The sequence below is a fragment of the Bombus bifarius genome, unplaced genomic scaffold (genome assembly GCF_011952205.1).
Source record: "Bombus bifarius isolate JDL3187 unplaced genomic scaffold, Bbif_JDL3187 scf7180000007987, whole genome shotgun sequence".
NCBI lineage: Eukaryota > Metazoa > Arthropoda > Insecta > Hymenoptera > Apidae > Bombus > Bombus bifarius.
Window position 1 is genome coordinate 2753354 of NW_022884369.1, and position 15835 is coordinate 2769188.

Genomic DNA, 15835 nt, shown 5'->3' on the forward strand with positions numbered 1-15835 from the left:
GTATTTAAAACAACCCGACTTACTATTTGTAAGGATGATTCTTTATTTTTGAAATTCGAAAGAGATACTATATACCTATATATACCTACTTTCTAATTAACGAATTAAAATGGTACATTTATTTGCACAATTACAGTTCAAAATTTGGTGATTGATTTTCATTTTTGTTTGATTTACGCGATTGTATAAACCATTCAAGAACAAATAAATGAGACGAACAAGTTAATTAATAACATATTTGAATAATTTCGTAATAAATATATAAAAGAATTTAACAGATATATATATATTGAACGTTGTAGTATTCGTATTTTATACATAGATATATCAAAGAATAACAATTTGAGTCAAAATTTTTATTATATTTTTGTTGAGTCACATTTTTAATACATAACCAGTGTATAAAACAGTTTATTAAGGTAAGTTAGGTATATTCTGCCTGAAATACATAAAATTAAATAAAAATGGACATATTATACAGTGTTTATATAAAAATATTTCTAAATAAAGAAATTACTATAATTTTAGATATTATTATTAATTATATGAATATATATGAAATGCATCGTCATATATATGAACAATTTCATTTTTCCGATTACTCTTTAATTTTATTTTAATTCGTTCGTCGTTGGCAGTGTTATATAAAATTAATTGTGGTCATACAGTCTTTCTTGATACGTATCGGTGATTAGTTATGTCAATTTGTTTTTTTTTTAATATGAAATAGATGTGTTACATGAACATAAATCTAGAATATTTATTTTCTAACAGATTCTAATGAAGTACGAAATTCATCTAATATTTTTAGACGAAGAAAACCTGTACTTAATATATTTCATAAATTTGTTATCGACTTTCAATAATCTTGATCATTTCGCTTGATAGTAGATATAAATTTCCACTCGAGTACTAAAAAATCCAATACCACAGAAGAATTAAACTAAAAATAAAGTAACGATACTTTTAGGATAACTGACCGTATGTTATCTTAACCGCTCCACTTTTTTTCGCCGATTCATTATCAGTGGAAAAAGATCGAGTTAATTATGTTTGAGTTCTACAGCTAAACACTGTAATTTTCATTGTACTCTAAACATTAATAATCAATCGATTTAATTGAATTGGAATTTTATGGAAATTCTGACTGCTATATTTTTTTCCTATAAATCTTTTTATAGTATAGATATAGTCTGTAGATCGCTAATATTCTTCTACTGAAAATTTTTACCAAATTCAAACTATTGTCAATCACCTGTAAATTTGTACTTTCTATATCTGTTTTGGTCAGTCGTGGTTATAATAGTGTTGTATAGCGAACTGTTCTCATTCCTTCGATATAGATAATTACCAATAAAAAAATATAAGTTGCATATTTTTCTAAATATCCGAAAATTACTCCTTTGTTAATGTTATTTAAAAACTTGATCACTTGTTTGGTGTTCAAGACAGTTTTAAAAAATTAGATATGATTGAACTTTAGCACTAGTTTATGTTTATACAATATAATAGGAAAAATATATTCTTTTCCTAAAAAAATATACTTTCATGCTAATAAATAATACTGACCTTGCAAAATTTGGAAAGCAAGTTTGGGAAAAATTTATATTTTATCTTTGCACGTCGCATTATACTTCCACCTTCTAATAGAAGGAGATACTTTATACATTTTTATATTATTCTTAAGTTACATCTTTTTCTTTAAATGCAAAGAATTTAGTCTTCAAATGTCATAAAAAAACGTATTTTTATGATATTAATAATTTTTTGAGCATTTTTCTGAAATTTCAGGCAAAATTATTTGCTTAAAACTATCTTTGATATACAAAATACTCTCTTTAATTCTTATTTACCTGTACTTAGAAGTAGTTTAATTAATTTACTTATATTCCTTCTATTCTACAAAGATTCAATTAGTTATATGTTACTTTACGAAACTACAATTCAGCGAAACAAATTTTTTGCAACATATGATTTCATAACATATGATTTCATTAAGATTAAAGAACTTACTTTTACGTGGTAGCTCACGCTTTAACGGTTTATGAATAATTGTGCGTATTATAGAATTAAGATTCGACAGATAAAGAAAACTAGCCAAAAGTGTTAAATAAATAAAGTGTCTTTATAGATTTTCGTATAAAATTTCAAAATAGAGAACTGATATGTAACATAGTTGTACATTAGAGATCAGTGCGCAGTGTTCCTAGACTGCCCTTACTAGATGCTTTTGTGCTAACGCTTTCGCGGGATTCGGATCGATTTGCAGGAATCTTACCATCCGTTAAGCTGCCGAACCCTGATGAATATTGACTCCTCGAGAGAGGTCTTTTCGGTGCCATAGCTACTAGCGGGATCCCTATTTTACTTTCCATGTGAGTTCCGTTTTCACTTGATCTGAAGGACTCTTCGCCTTCTTCGGTTTGCTGTTCAGCGTTTAGTTCATATCGATCAATAAGTGATTTTACACCTTTCGCGGAAGCACGCGAAACAGGAACATTTACTATTGGTATACCAACTTCGTTGAAATCTCCCTTCTTCTGTACCTCAACGTCTTGCCTCTTTCTCGAAAATTTGAAACTGCTGGTTTCCGAAGAACCATCTATGTGTTTCGCTTGTCTCGGATCCCCGTAGTTATCCGGATTAGGAAATTCACGTCTAAAGAGCGAGCTTTTCGCGGAAGAGCTGCGATCGCTGGTATAAACAGAATCGTAGTCCTTTCCCATAATACGCTTCCGCGATCTTGGCTCCACGCTGCTTAAATCACTTTCTACATCGGAATCGAGATTCAACGGCTTGTATGCTATCCTTGGACTCGATTTTTTTTTGCTTTCTTCGTCGCTAGAACTTAACTCGTCCTCCGACTGTAAGTTTCGAATCATTGACTTTCGATTTTGCGTCGTTTGATTCAGCGATGATTTTGAGTCCGTTCGACGATCCCCAGGACCGATGGGACCATATTTCAGAGTTGTTTCCTCACTCTTGTCTTCCTCTTCTTCCTCATTCTTCTTTGACAGACTTTCATTTAGGGACCTCGTTGATATATTCAATTCCTCGTTCGCGATATCTACTCGAACTGGCGTGTCATCTAAAAAAGGATGGTTTTAATTTAATCGTTCCACTTCTTAGTAAAGATAAAAGCTGCATCAATACGACATTTCATTTACGATTTTTCTAACACTGCGGTTATGAAAGGGATGCCAAGCATTTAATTAATATTCTTTCTTTTCGCTATTATTTCTTTCTTCACTGAGGTCTTTGAAATTTACGAAGTTCACGATAATATATTTTTAGACTTATGACAAACTAATCAGTCGTTGAAATTCTTCTTGCATTTCTGATTTTCGTAACATGCTTCTATGTTTATTACTTCCAAAAGTGTTTATGCATTATTTCACGGCTTGTCTAATTGTTTAATTACGACACGATACAAATATCGTTACATACGAAAGATCAGATAACATTGTATCGATGTAATTTAAATAAAATTATATATACGAAGAAAAATTCCGTTCCGTAATATTTAATCATAATATGTAAGAGCTTTAGAATATTTTTCTGAACAATCATGGCTTCAAGTTAAATACATCTTGAATTATAATAGATTTGCGTTAAATGGTAGTTGTTCTTAACATCAGTTGAAAGTTTTTCTAAGTTTAATTATTAAATTATTAGATTATTAATTATTAAATACTTGAGAAGGCTGATGTTCTACAAATCACGGTTGCCAATGTACTTACTATCATGGTCAGGCTTAGTTGGTTCCTCTTGTTGACTAGTCGCAACGTCAGGATTGCGCATCAATTTTCTCAGTTCAGTCGCTGCTGCTGGTTCTTCGTCTTTCTGAATATAAAGCTCCAAGTCTCTGCAGAAGAACCACACTAAGGTTTTCAATATGACAGACAGAACTAATAGTGAACCTGTCATGTAGCACAGATAGTTGCCAAGCTTCAAGCCATCATGGAGATGGCACACAGATCTTTGAGTTCCCCAATGTCGGCACGTTAGATTTGCAATCACATCGTAAAGAATTTTTCCGGGAATATTCGCAAGTATAGCCAAGCACGACATCCACAAGCCTATGCTGATGGCCTTGTCCTGCGTGTTGACTGATCTCAAGATTATCAATATATCTCCCACGAAAGTTGATGCAACTAATATGCACGTCAACAGACTTCCGGACTAAAGGAGAGAAAACTATCATTGACTAAATTATAATCGTTGCTACGTAACTATGTTAAAGAGCTAAATTTATGAAATCCTAGGGTTTCGAAATTTAGAAAATTAAAAATTGTAATTTAGAAAAAGAGATGAACAAAAAAAACGAGAGAAATTGGAAAGATATATAACATTTCAAGGAATAGCAAGATACTTGCCTCGAAAAGTATCCAATTATTTTGACATCTAGTAGAAGTGCAAGGTCCATCGATCACTTCCACTTCCATTCCTATCTCTTCTTCTATGCAGCTGCAACCACTGTAAATTGTTACGCCATTTATAAATTTGGAAGAAGTGCATCCAGCGTGACAAGGACTATAAAAGACAAAGGTGCCTTTGTTATCGCAGACTGGACGAAAATCAGCGTCATACGAACAGCCGCAATTTCTGTTACAATACTTCAACAGGACGAGACTAAAAAAAAAATATATACTGAATAATAATGACTAAAATGATTATTGAATTTTCTATTCCATTTGCTGTTGATGTACTTACGATCCGTTTCTAGTGGTACCAACAATAGGCTTTTTCTCACAAGTTGAGGCAGACAATGAGAAAATAATTACAGATGCTAAAAGTACGACGATGATACTGTAACCAATGATACACTTAGCACCAGGTTTCGCCTTCGAAATAACTAGGCCAGAAACGATCACGATCAAGGCGACTAGAATAGGTTTCAAGATATCTGAAAATAGGTAATACGTTAACTTAGTCATACGTTATACGACATTGTTATATCTCAAAATTGTATCTCAAAATTATACTGAGATGTAATTCGTATCCTACTTAATATTAATCTTGACGAAGCTGGATCCTCGAAGCCGAGTAACATCCCACTTGGCTTCGGTACGTGAAATCTTGATTGCGCAATGAGATTTTCAAAACTAATAAAATGCACAATCGCCATAACGTAAAGACTACAAGAAACGACTTGGCAAATCAAAGTTTTATTAATGAACAGTCTGCCGACCGATGGCCAGAAATTGGAATTACCAGCTTTTCGGCTAACCAATCTGCGAGATGTTCGATTTTGATTGTTGGAACTATGTAATAACGAGGCAGCAGCTTTTTCGACAACCTAGTGGAAGAAATATCGCTTTATAGATACGTGTTTAGTATCATTAAACAGGCAAAAATAATTAGATAATCACCTCAGATGGTAGCATTTGAGGGAACCATGAAAGAAGCAAACCAGGAACTATGAGTAGTATCGTTAGAATTGGTAACCCTAACCACCATGCGCCGATTTGTTCTCTGTAGGACTTTATCAAGCTCAAAGTCACTGCGTCGACTCTGTATGAATAAAAATTTTCACAAAGCATTGAATATATATTTTGCGTAAGTTATATCAGTATTTTAAATTTTGATTTATTAAAAAATAATTTTGGATATCGTTATTCTGGCTTTTATCAGAACATTGGTGCTCAATAACTTTCAATATTTTTTTTAGAATATCATATATGAAGAACTTTACAGTGGTATCTGCCTTTAAAAGGTTATAAAATAATCGAATTTGCGTAAATTACAATGAAACATAAGTAATACATTTCATTTATAATTTTTATTCGAATGAATTTTCGTTAATTCTATGAACATTTGAAGTCGTTATTTCTTTCTAATTGAATGTTAGTTTGCTATTTATAGAATTTTAAATAAGGCACATTATATATATATATATATATATATATATATATATATATATAAATTAGAAATTTAGCTCACCTGAGACAAATCCACGCCAGGATAGATCCTAGAAGAATGCCGAAAATCTTCGCAGAAATGAGAACACCAATGAAAGCAGCTATGTGTTTTTTCTTTGTATTATCGTCTAAATAGGATATACCCAACGCAAAGTACGCAATGTTCGCAATACCAGATATAATTTGTACAACGAAGATCATTGAAAATGTGAAATAACAGGGCTGACTCTCTTTTGCAACAATCCTAGAAGAAGCGTCGAAACACAGATCTCGACTATCATCTGTAAAATGATATGTTAAAAGTTGTACTTCTCTTCTTTCATTATGTAATACATCAATATTCTATTACTAGGTGTAAATTATAATTTATAATCACGACAAGAGAAACAGATTTAGAAAAATTGTGTTTCCATCGAAACTTCAATGCTTCTTATTCTATTAACTGACACGAGAAATTAATCGTATTTGTGAATGTATAAGAAAATGAATTTACTCACGAATACATAAGTCTATTGATAATGATCGAATAAGAAATGTATTATTAATATGTATTATTCACCTGCGTATATCGACATATGTGTCATGTTTTCGGTTTCTTCGATAACTTTGGTCTGATGCGTCAGATGAGGAATTATCATAATAAAATACGAAATGCTTTGCAAAAGAACTATACCGCCAATCCATGCAGCTCTGTGAATTCTATCACCCCAATATGCAACGACTACTCCAAGAAGGAAAGGTGTCAAATCAGATATTATAAGTACCCATTCTGCAACATTCAAGGATAGTAATTAGTGATTATCGTTGATCTCCAAATTTCTGTCTTAACGTTCGTACTAAAAATACTTTTGAAACTTTATTTCACAGAATTGTGGTATAATATACAAAAGCCGATAAAAATCTTCGTCATAGTTACGAATAGACCCCGGATTTATATGCATTTACAGTGAATTTAGTGGAACAAAAATGCACAGAATGCACAAGATATAAAATATATAAAATATTCAAAATTGTGTACTCTTTGTAATGTCTAAGAGATGAAATGAATCTCGGCTTAGGTTCTATTTCTTTAATTATATTTAGAAACATATGAATTTGAACAAATATTTGAAATCTAGTGGCGAAAAGCATTTGTACGATGATAGGAATTTTAGGAATACATGCCCATTACATAAGGATCAAATTGAAATCTTCTTCCGATCGTAGGTCCTGTTATGAAAAGATACGCGTAAGCAGCGGCTTGAATCAAGCCAACCCATGAGAGTAAGCCAACGAAAAGTCGGCGAGTTGCAAATTTTGCTAATTTCGGACATGGTAGTAGTCCACAACCGCAATCTATCGACTGATTCGGTATCGGATTAGCTGGACCAGCAAGGCCACCCTCCACTTCTGATCGCATCACTTCTTGAAGATGTATAGCCATTCCTTTAAAATAAGATCAACTGATAAAGTATTTGCGGTGTTTTTACGTTTCTTCTGTTTACATTATAAATAAAGTTGGTCACGCTACATAAGGAAAATATACATATATTTATTACTGAATTTTTAAATCTCCGCTAATGTTGAAATACCACTTTTAATTTTCCTTGCAAACACGTACGATAACATGTTTGTGTTAATATTCTTTCAAAATAGATAGATATTAAATTTACCGACTGGATATAACAAATATAATAAATATCTACATTGAACTCTGCTAGCAGAATTAAAATGTTTCATACTTCAGTAGGTTTTGAAGACTATTAAAGCAATATTGAATTACATACTCCACAACTTTGTAATATAATAAATGTTAAACAAAAGTAATACAACAAGTAATTCTAAGCGTAAAAACATGACAATATTTCGTTCGTATTTCGTCATTTTTGATGGGTTAATGATTAATTCTGCTATTACCTACATATATATATGTGTGTGTGTGTGTGTAACACCAGTTGTAATTCAATTAGCAATGTATTTCACGTGTCTAGCGATTTATGTGTCACGATGAATCACCTGGTGACGTCTCTTAGAACTCGTAGTTTAATTTTTACTGAGATTCTCTGTACCGGAGAATCGTCGTATTCGGCATAATCAGCATTTTACATATAAATTATTTATCGTTTACGACGCGTATATCAAAAACTAGTTCAGTTTTATTGACCATTTCAGTAGCCTTTGTTAACTTACTTTTGTGAGAAGTCGATCGATCAACAACTTCTATTTTTACGCACTGATGAACACGCCGATGTCTGTATCGATGTAACCACGAAAACTCGATGTGCAATCACATGTTGGCATCAATCACAACTGGGTTTCGAGTCGTTTTATCACGTTCGATTGCACGGTTTGTTTCGTTTCACGAAAACGGGTTAATAAAGCGCAAACCTACTAACGTGAGACCAGAGGCGAGGCACTTTTAGTCGACGCACGTTATCTTGTTACAGATACGCTGCTCAGATATCTTTCGATAAAGGTAGAGTGTAATATACGCATGTGCTACAATAGGAGACGGTAATACTCGTACCTCGAGTCAGACAGGAAAAATATTTATGAGATGCGTATGTCGATCGCCGGTTAAGTGATAATCCATAAACTCAATATTTAAATGCGTGAACGATGTAGGTAATAGATAAAAATCTTATCGACGAAAATCTTTATCTGCACAATTACGAGCTCGCACGTATAATATTTAGTAGTCTTATTACATGATTGGAGAAATTTCATCGTGAAATATCATTGATTGATTGAGCAATTTTCTGACAAATTAACGATGAATCGTACGTAATTCTTCGATAATCACGTTACTTATAACGTGGATTTAGTTTCTGATTGAAATTAAACGGATTAAGTAGGTTGTTTTTTTCATATTTTTCATCTTATTTTAATTAGAATTATTTTTCAATTAATCGTGCAAGGGAAAAGCGTGCAGATCAAATAGATGCTTCAGAATACAAATATATCCGAATTTGATTTTATTTCCTTAACCATAATTATTATATCAAATGGTATAAATCATTGCAAACTTCGTACGTTTTGGCAACATGTCTTCAATTTTTTTACATAACATGTGTCTCACTGCGAATAATTTGATATCTCGCTGGTAATAATCACGGTTTACAGATATTTATATCCTAAAGCATATGTTTTACTTGCCTAGTTCTTAGAACAAATGATAACTCTGCGAATTAAAGATAACATAGTTATCAGCTCTTAAGATTATTAAAGAATTTAGAAATTACAAGACCTTCTTCGATACATCAATCAACAGAAAGGATTAAGGAAAGTGAACTTTAAATACAAACAATTTATATAGTTTTTTTTTATATAGGTAGATTAATATATGCCGAAATAAAAAGATGGCTCATAATAAAGGTCAATACACATTGCTACATCTAATTCCTTTACGTTATTTACAGACACATACAACGTTTCATTATTGGAAAGTTTGAAATTAATTCATTTCTTCGGATGAATATATTAACATAAACTTGCATATTTAAAATGGCATAAAAATGAACGAACGTTTAATTAATCACCGAAACCCTACAATATCTGGAATTCTTGGGACATTAAGGATATCAACGCCATCAATTCCGGTGTTTGTGGTGCCTGGGAACGAAAAATCTATGTTATAGAACGTATTCGTTCAATTTGGTATTCCGGGTTGCCTGAAACAGCGAGTTGGCAAGGAGAATCCCGAAACTGTCCAATTTCGAAAATGGCATCGGCCGGTTCCACGAGCTTGGCCAAGCTCTAGCGCTTCCAGAAAGGAGTTAGCACGCTTAAGCACACTTAAGTCGCTGCCATAAGAAAATGACGAATGCCAATTAGCATATGAAAAGCTTCCCTCGTTCGCCAGTTCGGTTGGTCGAGCTGTGCTCCACTCTTCGAGGGCTGTTCCTTCGTTCGGGATGCTTGGCAGGGCGATCACGTTTTTGAATATTAAGGGCAGGATTACACCGAGGGCTTAACGCGCAAAATTTAGTCCGGCGGAGCCAGAAACGAAAAGAAATCACCCTTAAGACCCCAGCGTAACGGAGGAATAGGAGACACCAGAAAATCGGCAAGAGAACCGACCAGGGATATACGGCCCTTCCAACTTCTCGACCTTCTCGTCAGCCGCGTTATGCATCATTTTCTTAGCCAATGACACTCTTTTCTAATGATAAATGAATCTGTCGGCTGCTGAAATGGGAATCGGACCGGCCTCTAGCACGCTACAAAAAAATGAATGGTAAAATTTCACGGAATTCTCGCTTTGAGAGATAATTGAAATCGTTTAACAATGAAACTACCAAATATTATTTCGAACTTGTGAAAATGACAGGTTACAGATCTTTTATTTCTTAAGTTACCTCCTTTCTTCTTTCTAGGATAGTTCCTTAAATGAAAAATTTTCTAATCGTGAAATTAAGAGTTAATAATGACAGATTTAGTATGTAGAGACATAAGGGTATAAAGTAAAATATGCAAAGTAATTACTATCTAAGAGATTGGCAATTCGAACGACGAACTCTGTTACCAAGTTAGAAGCACGCAGGAGCTTTCGACAAAAGTAATATCAATTTTTATTGATGCTAATCTCTATGTCACAGGGATTGTATGTACCTGTTTACTAGAAAACAGAATATATAATACAGAAAGAACACAAAAAGGTAGATCATTTCGTTAAATTAAACTTTCATGAATTTGTCATATATTAATTGGCAATTTCAAAGAATTTTATCGTACGTAGAAAGATTGTGAATAACGTGTAATTGTCATGGTAATTATCATGGCTTATAAAAGATTTCCTTTCATTCAAATGAAACATTCGTCATTTATTTGATAACATATATAAGTATCCAAAATGAATATCGTTTTAGCGACACCGAAGAATAAATAAAAACAACTGCACGTTTGAAACAATAGGAAAATTCAATTTGCCAGATAAGTACGAAGAGGGATAAATGTTACAAAGTTGCATCAGATAACTGGTGTACGTATGCTTGGAGTTCTGGATGGATGCTCATCAAGGAGCCATAGACGGTAATATGCTCGTTCATAACGATCGCACAACGCTCCAAGTATTATAACTGAAATATAGAAATGTATTTATATACACGCGTATGTAAGTACATCTATAGATATCTCACACAGGAGGATGCAGGCTTTCCATTAGCGGAGTAAGTGACCACCGCTCGCATTTTCTTTGATGTTGGTTAATTTACTAATAACATCGTTCCACGGTTACTCTTCGTCCACCCTCTAAATATTTGTATCGCCAACATATCGACTTGTCCTCGTGTAATTAAGCTACATTATTATTTGAGTGGAAGCAGCCGGGAAAAAGACCCGCGACGTCGCCAAACTTCAACTCCTCCCAAAATGAACTTTCCATCAACCGTACTGCTGAACTACCGCAGATGAGTTTCTACCCTATGTATGCAAACTAACATAAGCCAGGCAAATATGTGTGATTACTGGAAGCAATTGATTTGTTTAAAGAAATTGATATTGTTCACACAGTAATTTAGTACCAAATAAATCGAATATTTAACAAAGGTTCATAAGAACGGTGTTAGTTAATTCTACGATACAGTCATATGCAATACTGTGATGTTTGATCAGATAGATTTTTTACTTTATGTACACAAGAGTGATTTTAATTAACACCGAGAACGAAGGTATGACAAGTAAAAGAAAATGATAGAACAAATGAACACTGTTTTTATATATCTGTAATATTAATTCAAATTATATACAATATCGCGACTGTATATATTAGTATTGAAATTATTGTTGTGAATTTTACATTGGAAAATCAAAAAATTACAATTACAAACTCATACGAATAGAAAGATAGGTATTTATAACAATTAGATCATCTTACAAATAATATAGTTCTTTTATAAAGTTAATTTTTATATTTAGTACATGATTATATCTAGTATATTATTGTATTTTCCCTTGTTTTTCGCAATTGTTACTACCTTTCTATTAAATTTTTCACTCTTCTTTTATAAAATAGACGTGACGATTATAGTGGCAAATTGCATATTCGTCAGAAAAACTGTATTACATAACAACACGACTTAAAAATATGCTCGACCCACCAAAGTGGCGAACAAAGATGTACCAATAACAAGTGGAACGTATATCTTAAGCGAAACAAAGATATTGTACAGGGAGAAACGTTTTAGGAGCTGTTTGAACATTTCACAACTTCCTTACGCGCATCTAACCGAGAACTTTCTGAAAGCATAATCTTGAACGATCAGCGTAAGATGAAAAAAAAAAGGGTAGGAAAAAGAAAGACTATCGAGGAGGGTTGAAAATCACGAACGGCCGTCTCAAAATTGGAGAGGGGCAGAACTAGAGGAGGGATCGCCAGTTCGGCGATCTTAGCAGAGGATTACGTAGAATTAAATCCTGGTCGGGGGCGTGCCCCCGTAACACTTAATTTTTCCCCCGATTTTTTAATCTCCCGGTAAATATCGTCCCACTCTGTCCCCCTTTTCCCAACCAGTCGGCCGTTCACGTCTTCTGCGCTCTCTCTTACCATCGTCAAAGGAGAACCCATTTAAAAACCTCATCAATGCTTAAGCCCCCGCGCTACCATAGGAACTAATCCCTCCTATTTTAACGCAGGACGAAGGTGAGAGAAGGAACGAAGCGGGTAAGAAGAAGAGAAGCAGCGGTACGCGCTTTTAAAAGTAAGACTCCGCCTTTATTAGTAGATACAACAGTTTTATTTCCACCGAAAAAAGGCAAAGGAGGCAAAAGAGAGATCCCACGTATCGCGTCTCTCGTTGTTTCTTTCTTCTTTCCACTTCCATCGAGTTCTTAACTCGAACGAGGCCCCCGTCTTCGAGAAACGAGCTTACCCAGTGCTACGACCTTTCAGACACGCCTAATTGGCAGCCTCTGTCAACCAGGCAAAAAACTGGTAACACGTCGCCTCTGAAACTTTAACGATCACGTAATCGATATATCCTTCATAATATCGTTTTCACGGCTTTCGACTTTCATTTGGGTGATCAAACCTTTTACCTTGTATATATCGATATAGTTCTGCAGCAACTAAAATTCAATTTCGTACGAAATGTAGCCAATTAACGATGCACAAGTGTCATACCGAAGATATGCATATTTCGATTTTATGGTTACTAAAGTTATATTAAAGTATTGATTCATGTTTGTCACAAAGCGTAAAGCGTCTAAAATGGATGTATGCTCCGAAAGAGTTACATGCACCGGTTCAGTTCTAATTTATTCCGAACCAAAGTGATCTTTCCAGTCAGTTTCGCTATTCTACTCTACATAGGTATCTCAATACCTTATTTACATATTCTATTCTATTCTACATAGATATCTCAATATCTTACATATACAGTTTAGTAACGTTAAAAAAGACTGTAAATGTTACGAGCAGCAGATTTCTCGGACGTCGCAAATGTTTCAATCGAGCTGATACATTTCTTTGAAAACATATTTGTTGAAAACATTTTTCACGAGCATCGAGCTTTGGCCGGGCTCGTGATACGCGGACGAAACAAGCTCGCGTCGCGACTGTAATACGCTTTAAACTGTTAATAGAGTATCGTGGACCGTGTTTGGCTGCGGTTGAATCTCAAGTGTTGGGCTAACATTCATGATGAAATTAATCTGGAGCGGCCGATCGGGGGTAGTGTAGCCGTCGGTTAAAAAGCTCCTGGCTTTCGTCGGTGGACCATCCCATAGGTTTGTCCCCTTCTCGTTGACCTCGACCCTTCCACGGGATTCATTCAAATACGAACGCGGCTGTTGCCGCTGTATTCGCGTGTGTAAATGTCCGTCTGCGACTCTAACTTTGACCGGTGATCACTTGTGGCAAGAGTCCACTGACAATATACCGTGCGTGTTGTTGTACGATTAAATATATTCGTTGATTTTTATCGTTTTACTCTGCGATTTCGTGCGTTTTATCAAAGGAAACGTACAGATTGCGGAATATATTTCTAACATTCGGAATCCGGTGTTGTGTTTGCTCTGTTCGGCCGAAATTGTTGCGTAAAACAAATCGAAGTAATCGTTAAATGTCTATCGATTCAAATCTTTTTCTCTTTTTTTTTTTTATTCCACGTTTTGAATCGTTCAATCCTTTCGATACTTGATAATACGGAGCTATATTACATTTGACTGCTACATGGATGCTCGTACCGACAATTTGACTACATCAATTCATCCTTTGAAGTTTATGGTATAATAACCTCAGTTTCTTTCTCTTTGTTCCCCGTTTGCTTTTTTAAAGGAAATACGACGCAGAGTTTTCCATAAAAGCACTGATGAGATAACAGTCTTCGACCTAACGAAACCACGGCAGGGGTGAAAGACGAGCGCTTAACATGACAATAGCCACTCAGGGAAACTCACACCACTCGCCTACAACGTATTCCCATCGGACTCAATGCAAAGGTGGATCACGACTAAGAATTACAAACCTTTTATGAATCACAGATCCTGATAAATCGTTCTTTCAACGCGTCTCCCTCGTTAATCTTTACTATTTCTCTGAACAAATTAGCGATTCTCTTAAAAACAAGTAATTTTTTTTTAAACAAATCTTATCGTTCAATTTTATGTCACGTATAGACACATATGTTATAATATGTGAAATACATATACGATAAAGTATCTAGTTAACTAACATTCGGTATCTAATGATTTAACCTTCAGATTCGTATAAAACAATTAAACTTGCTATATACAATACTATGAGACACTTTTTATCTTTACCAATATCTATAGTAACGAAACAATGATAAAATATTACGTACTCTAGTTTCAATAAGAAAAAATATCAAAGACAAGAAAATGATTAAAATAACATATGGCAGAATTAATTTACAACGAGGAAATTATTTGAATCAAGTAAGAATTTCAGGCTTATATGAAAGTAAAACATTGTAGTGTTATTGGGTCGTAGGAAGGTTTTCGTTCGCTGAATATAAAACAGAACAAGTAAAACTGTAATTAACGAAATAATGTAAATAGTATAACAATAATGATTCTCATTCGACACGATTATTTAAGACTTTGTTTCCCTGAACTCCCTATAGAAAGTACGACAAAGGTACGGAGTATAAAAATAATGTGTAAAGAAAATCCGTATAAACACGCTCGTATGTCAACAATTCCAAATTACAGCTTATTTTCTGTTATAATTACTTACTGCGTAGGAAAATTTCAAGGAGCATCTCTGATTTCAATAAAGATGTGACCACGTTTTCTAGTGAATTGTTGAAGTCGTTCGCAAAGATCGGGTATAACATAAATTTTCACGATAGTCATAATCTTAATAAACGTATCCTGCTTCACTAAACTCACTTTGTGTACTGACTGGTCGATCCACGATACCTGACTGTGTTTACGTTTGGTTTCATAATCCTCCGAATCTTGCAGAAAAACAGTAAACAAATATCCAACTACATCGTGCCTACTCATACACAGAAGGATACAGCATATAGTAGACAGAACAGAATAGAATAGAATAGAATTTTTTTGAGATCTTTGTGTCCTAAATCCAATTCTACTTAATTTCTCAGATGCAACGAAATGCGTACTCTATACGTATTTACAATATTGACTATAAGTATTAAATTCAACGTGATTTCATTATTTTCACTTTTACTTTAGATATATATTTTGTATCGAAGGGAATAAAAAGAACCAGATTAATTCTGGTTATTCAGTACTGTAAAGTTCTGCATTGTTCAGCGATGAGAGATTTGAGTATAGGCAAGCGATAAAGATGTTAGTGTATAGTGGGAGAAAAACTTGGTCGAGTTCTATAAGAATGGAAACATCTAACCCATTGAAATGTAACATTTTTTTGCATTTTCTTTTAGTTATTCATCAACGGATTAAATAAAAATGCTTGCTTAAAAATTGCAACATATTTAATGTAAAAT

General features: G+C 33.9%; 1 protein-coding gene across 3 annotated transcripts; it reads right to left on the reverse strand.

Moving 5' to 3' along the window:
- Nucleotides 1–708: 708 nt before the first annotated feature.
- LOC117205174 (solute carrier organic anion transporter family member 1A5) lies at nt 709–15271 on the reverse strand. 3 transcript variants are annotated; one of them, XM_033443324.1, is made up of 10 exons: nt 15097–15271; nt 7086–7346; nt 6481–6690; nt 5944–6202; nt 5373–5514; nt 5008–5299; nt 4714–4906; nt 4377–4632; nt 3741–4182; nt 709–3088 (listed from the first exon to the last, which is right to left on the reverse strand). In XM_033443324.1, exons 1-10 carry the CDS (start codon nt 15194–15196, stop codon nt 2184–2186), a joined length of 3060 nt encoding a protein of 1019 aa, XP_033299215.1. In that variant the 5' UTR covers nt 15197–15271; the 3' UTR covers nt 709–2183. The 3 variants fall into 3 exon arrangements, with proteins under 3 accessions (XP_033299215.1, XP_033299216.1, XP_033299217.1); XM_033443325.1 differs by lacking the exon at nt 15097–15271 and adding an exon at nt 8135–8350; XM_033443326.1 differs by lacking the exon at nt 15097–15271 and adding an exon at nt 8091–8349.
- Nucleotides 15272–15835: the final 564 nt, after the last annotated feature.

Coding starts and splice junctions, on each gene's coding strand:
- LOC117205174 (XM_033443324.1), bottom strand. CDS start 15,196: ATGTTATACCCGATCTTTGCGAACGACTTCAACAATTCACTAGAAAAC. Junction 7,347..15,096: donor CCTTGAAATTTTCCTACGCA/GTAAGTAATTAT, acceptor CTTATTTTAAAG/GAATGGCTATACATCTTCAA. Junction 6,691..7,085: donor ATTTGATCCTTATGTAATGG/GCATGTATTCCT, acceptor TGAATGTTGCAG/AATGGGTACTTATAATATCT.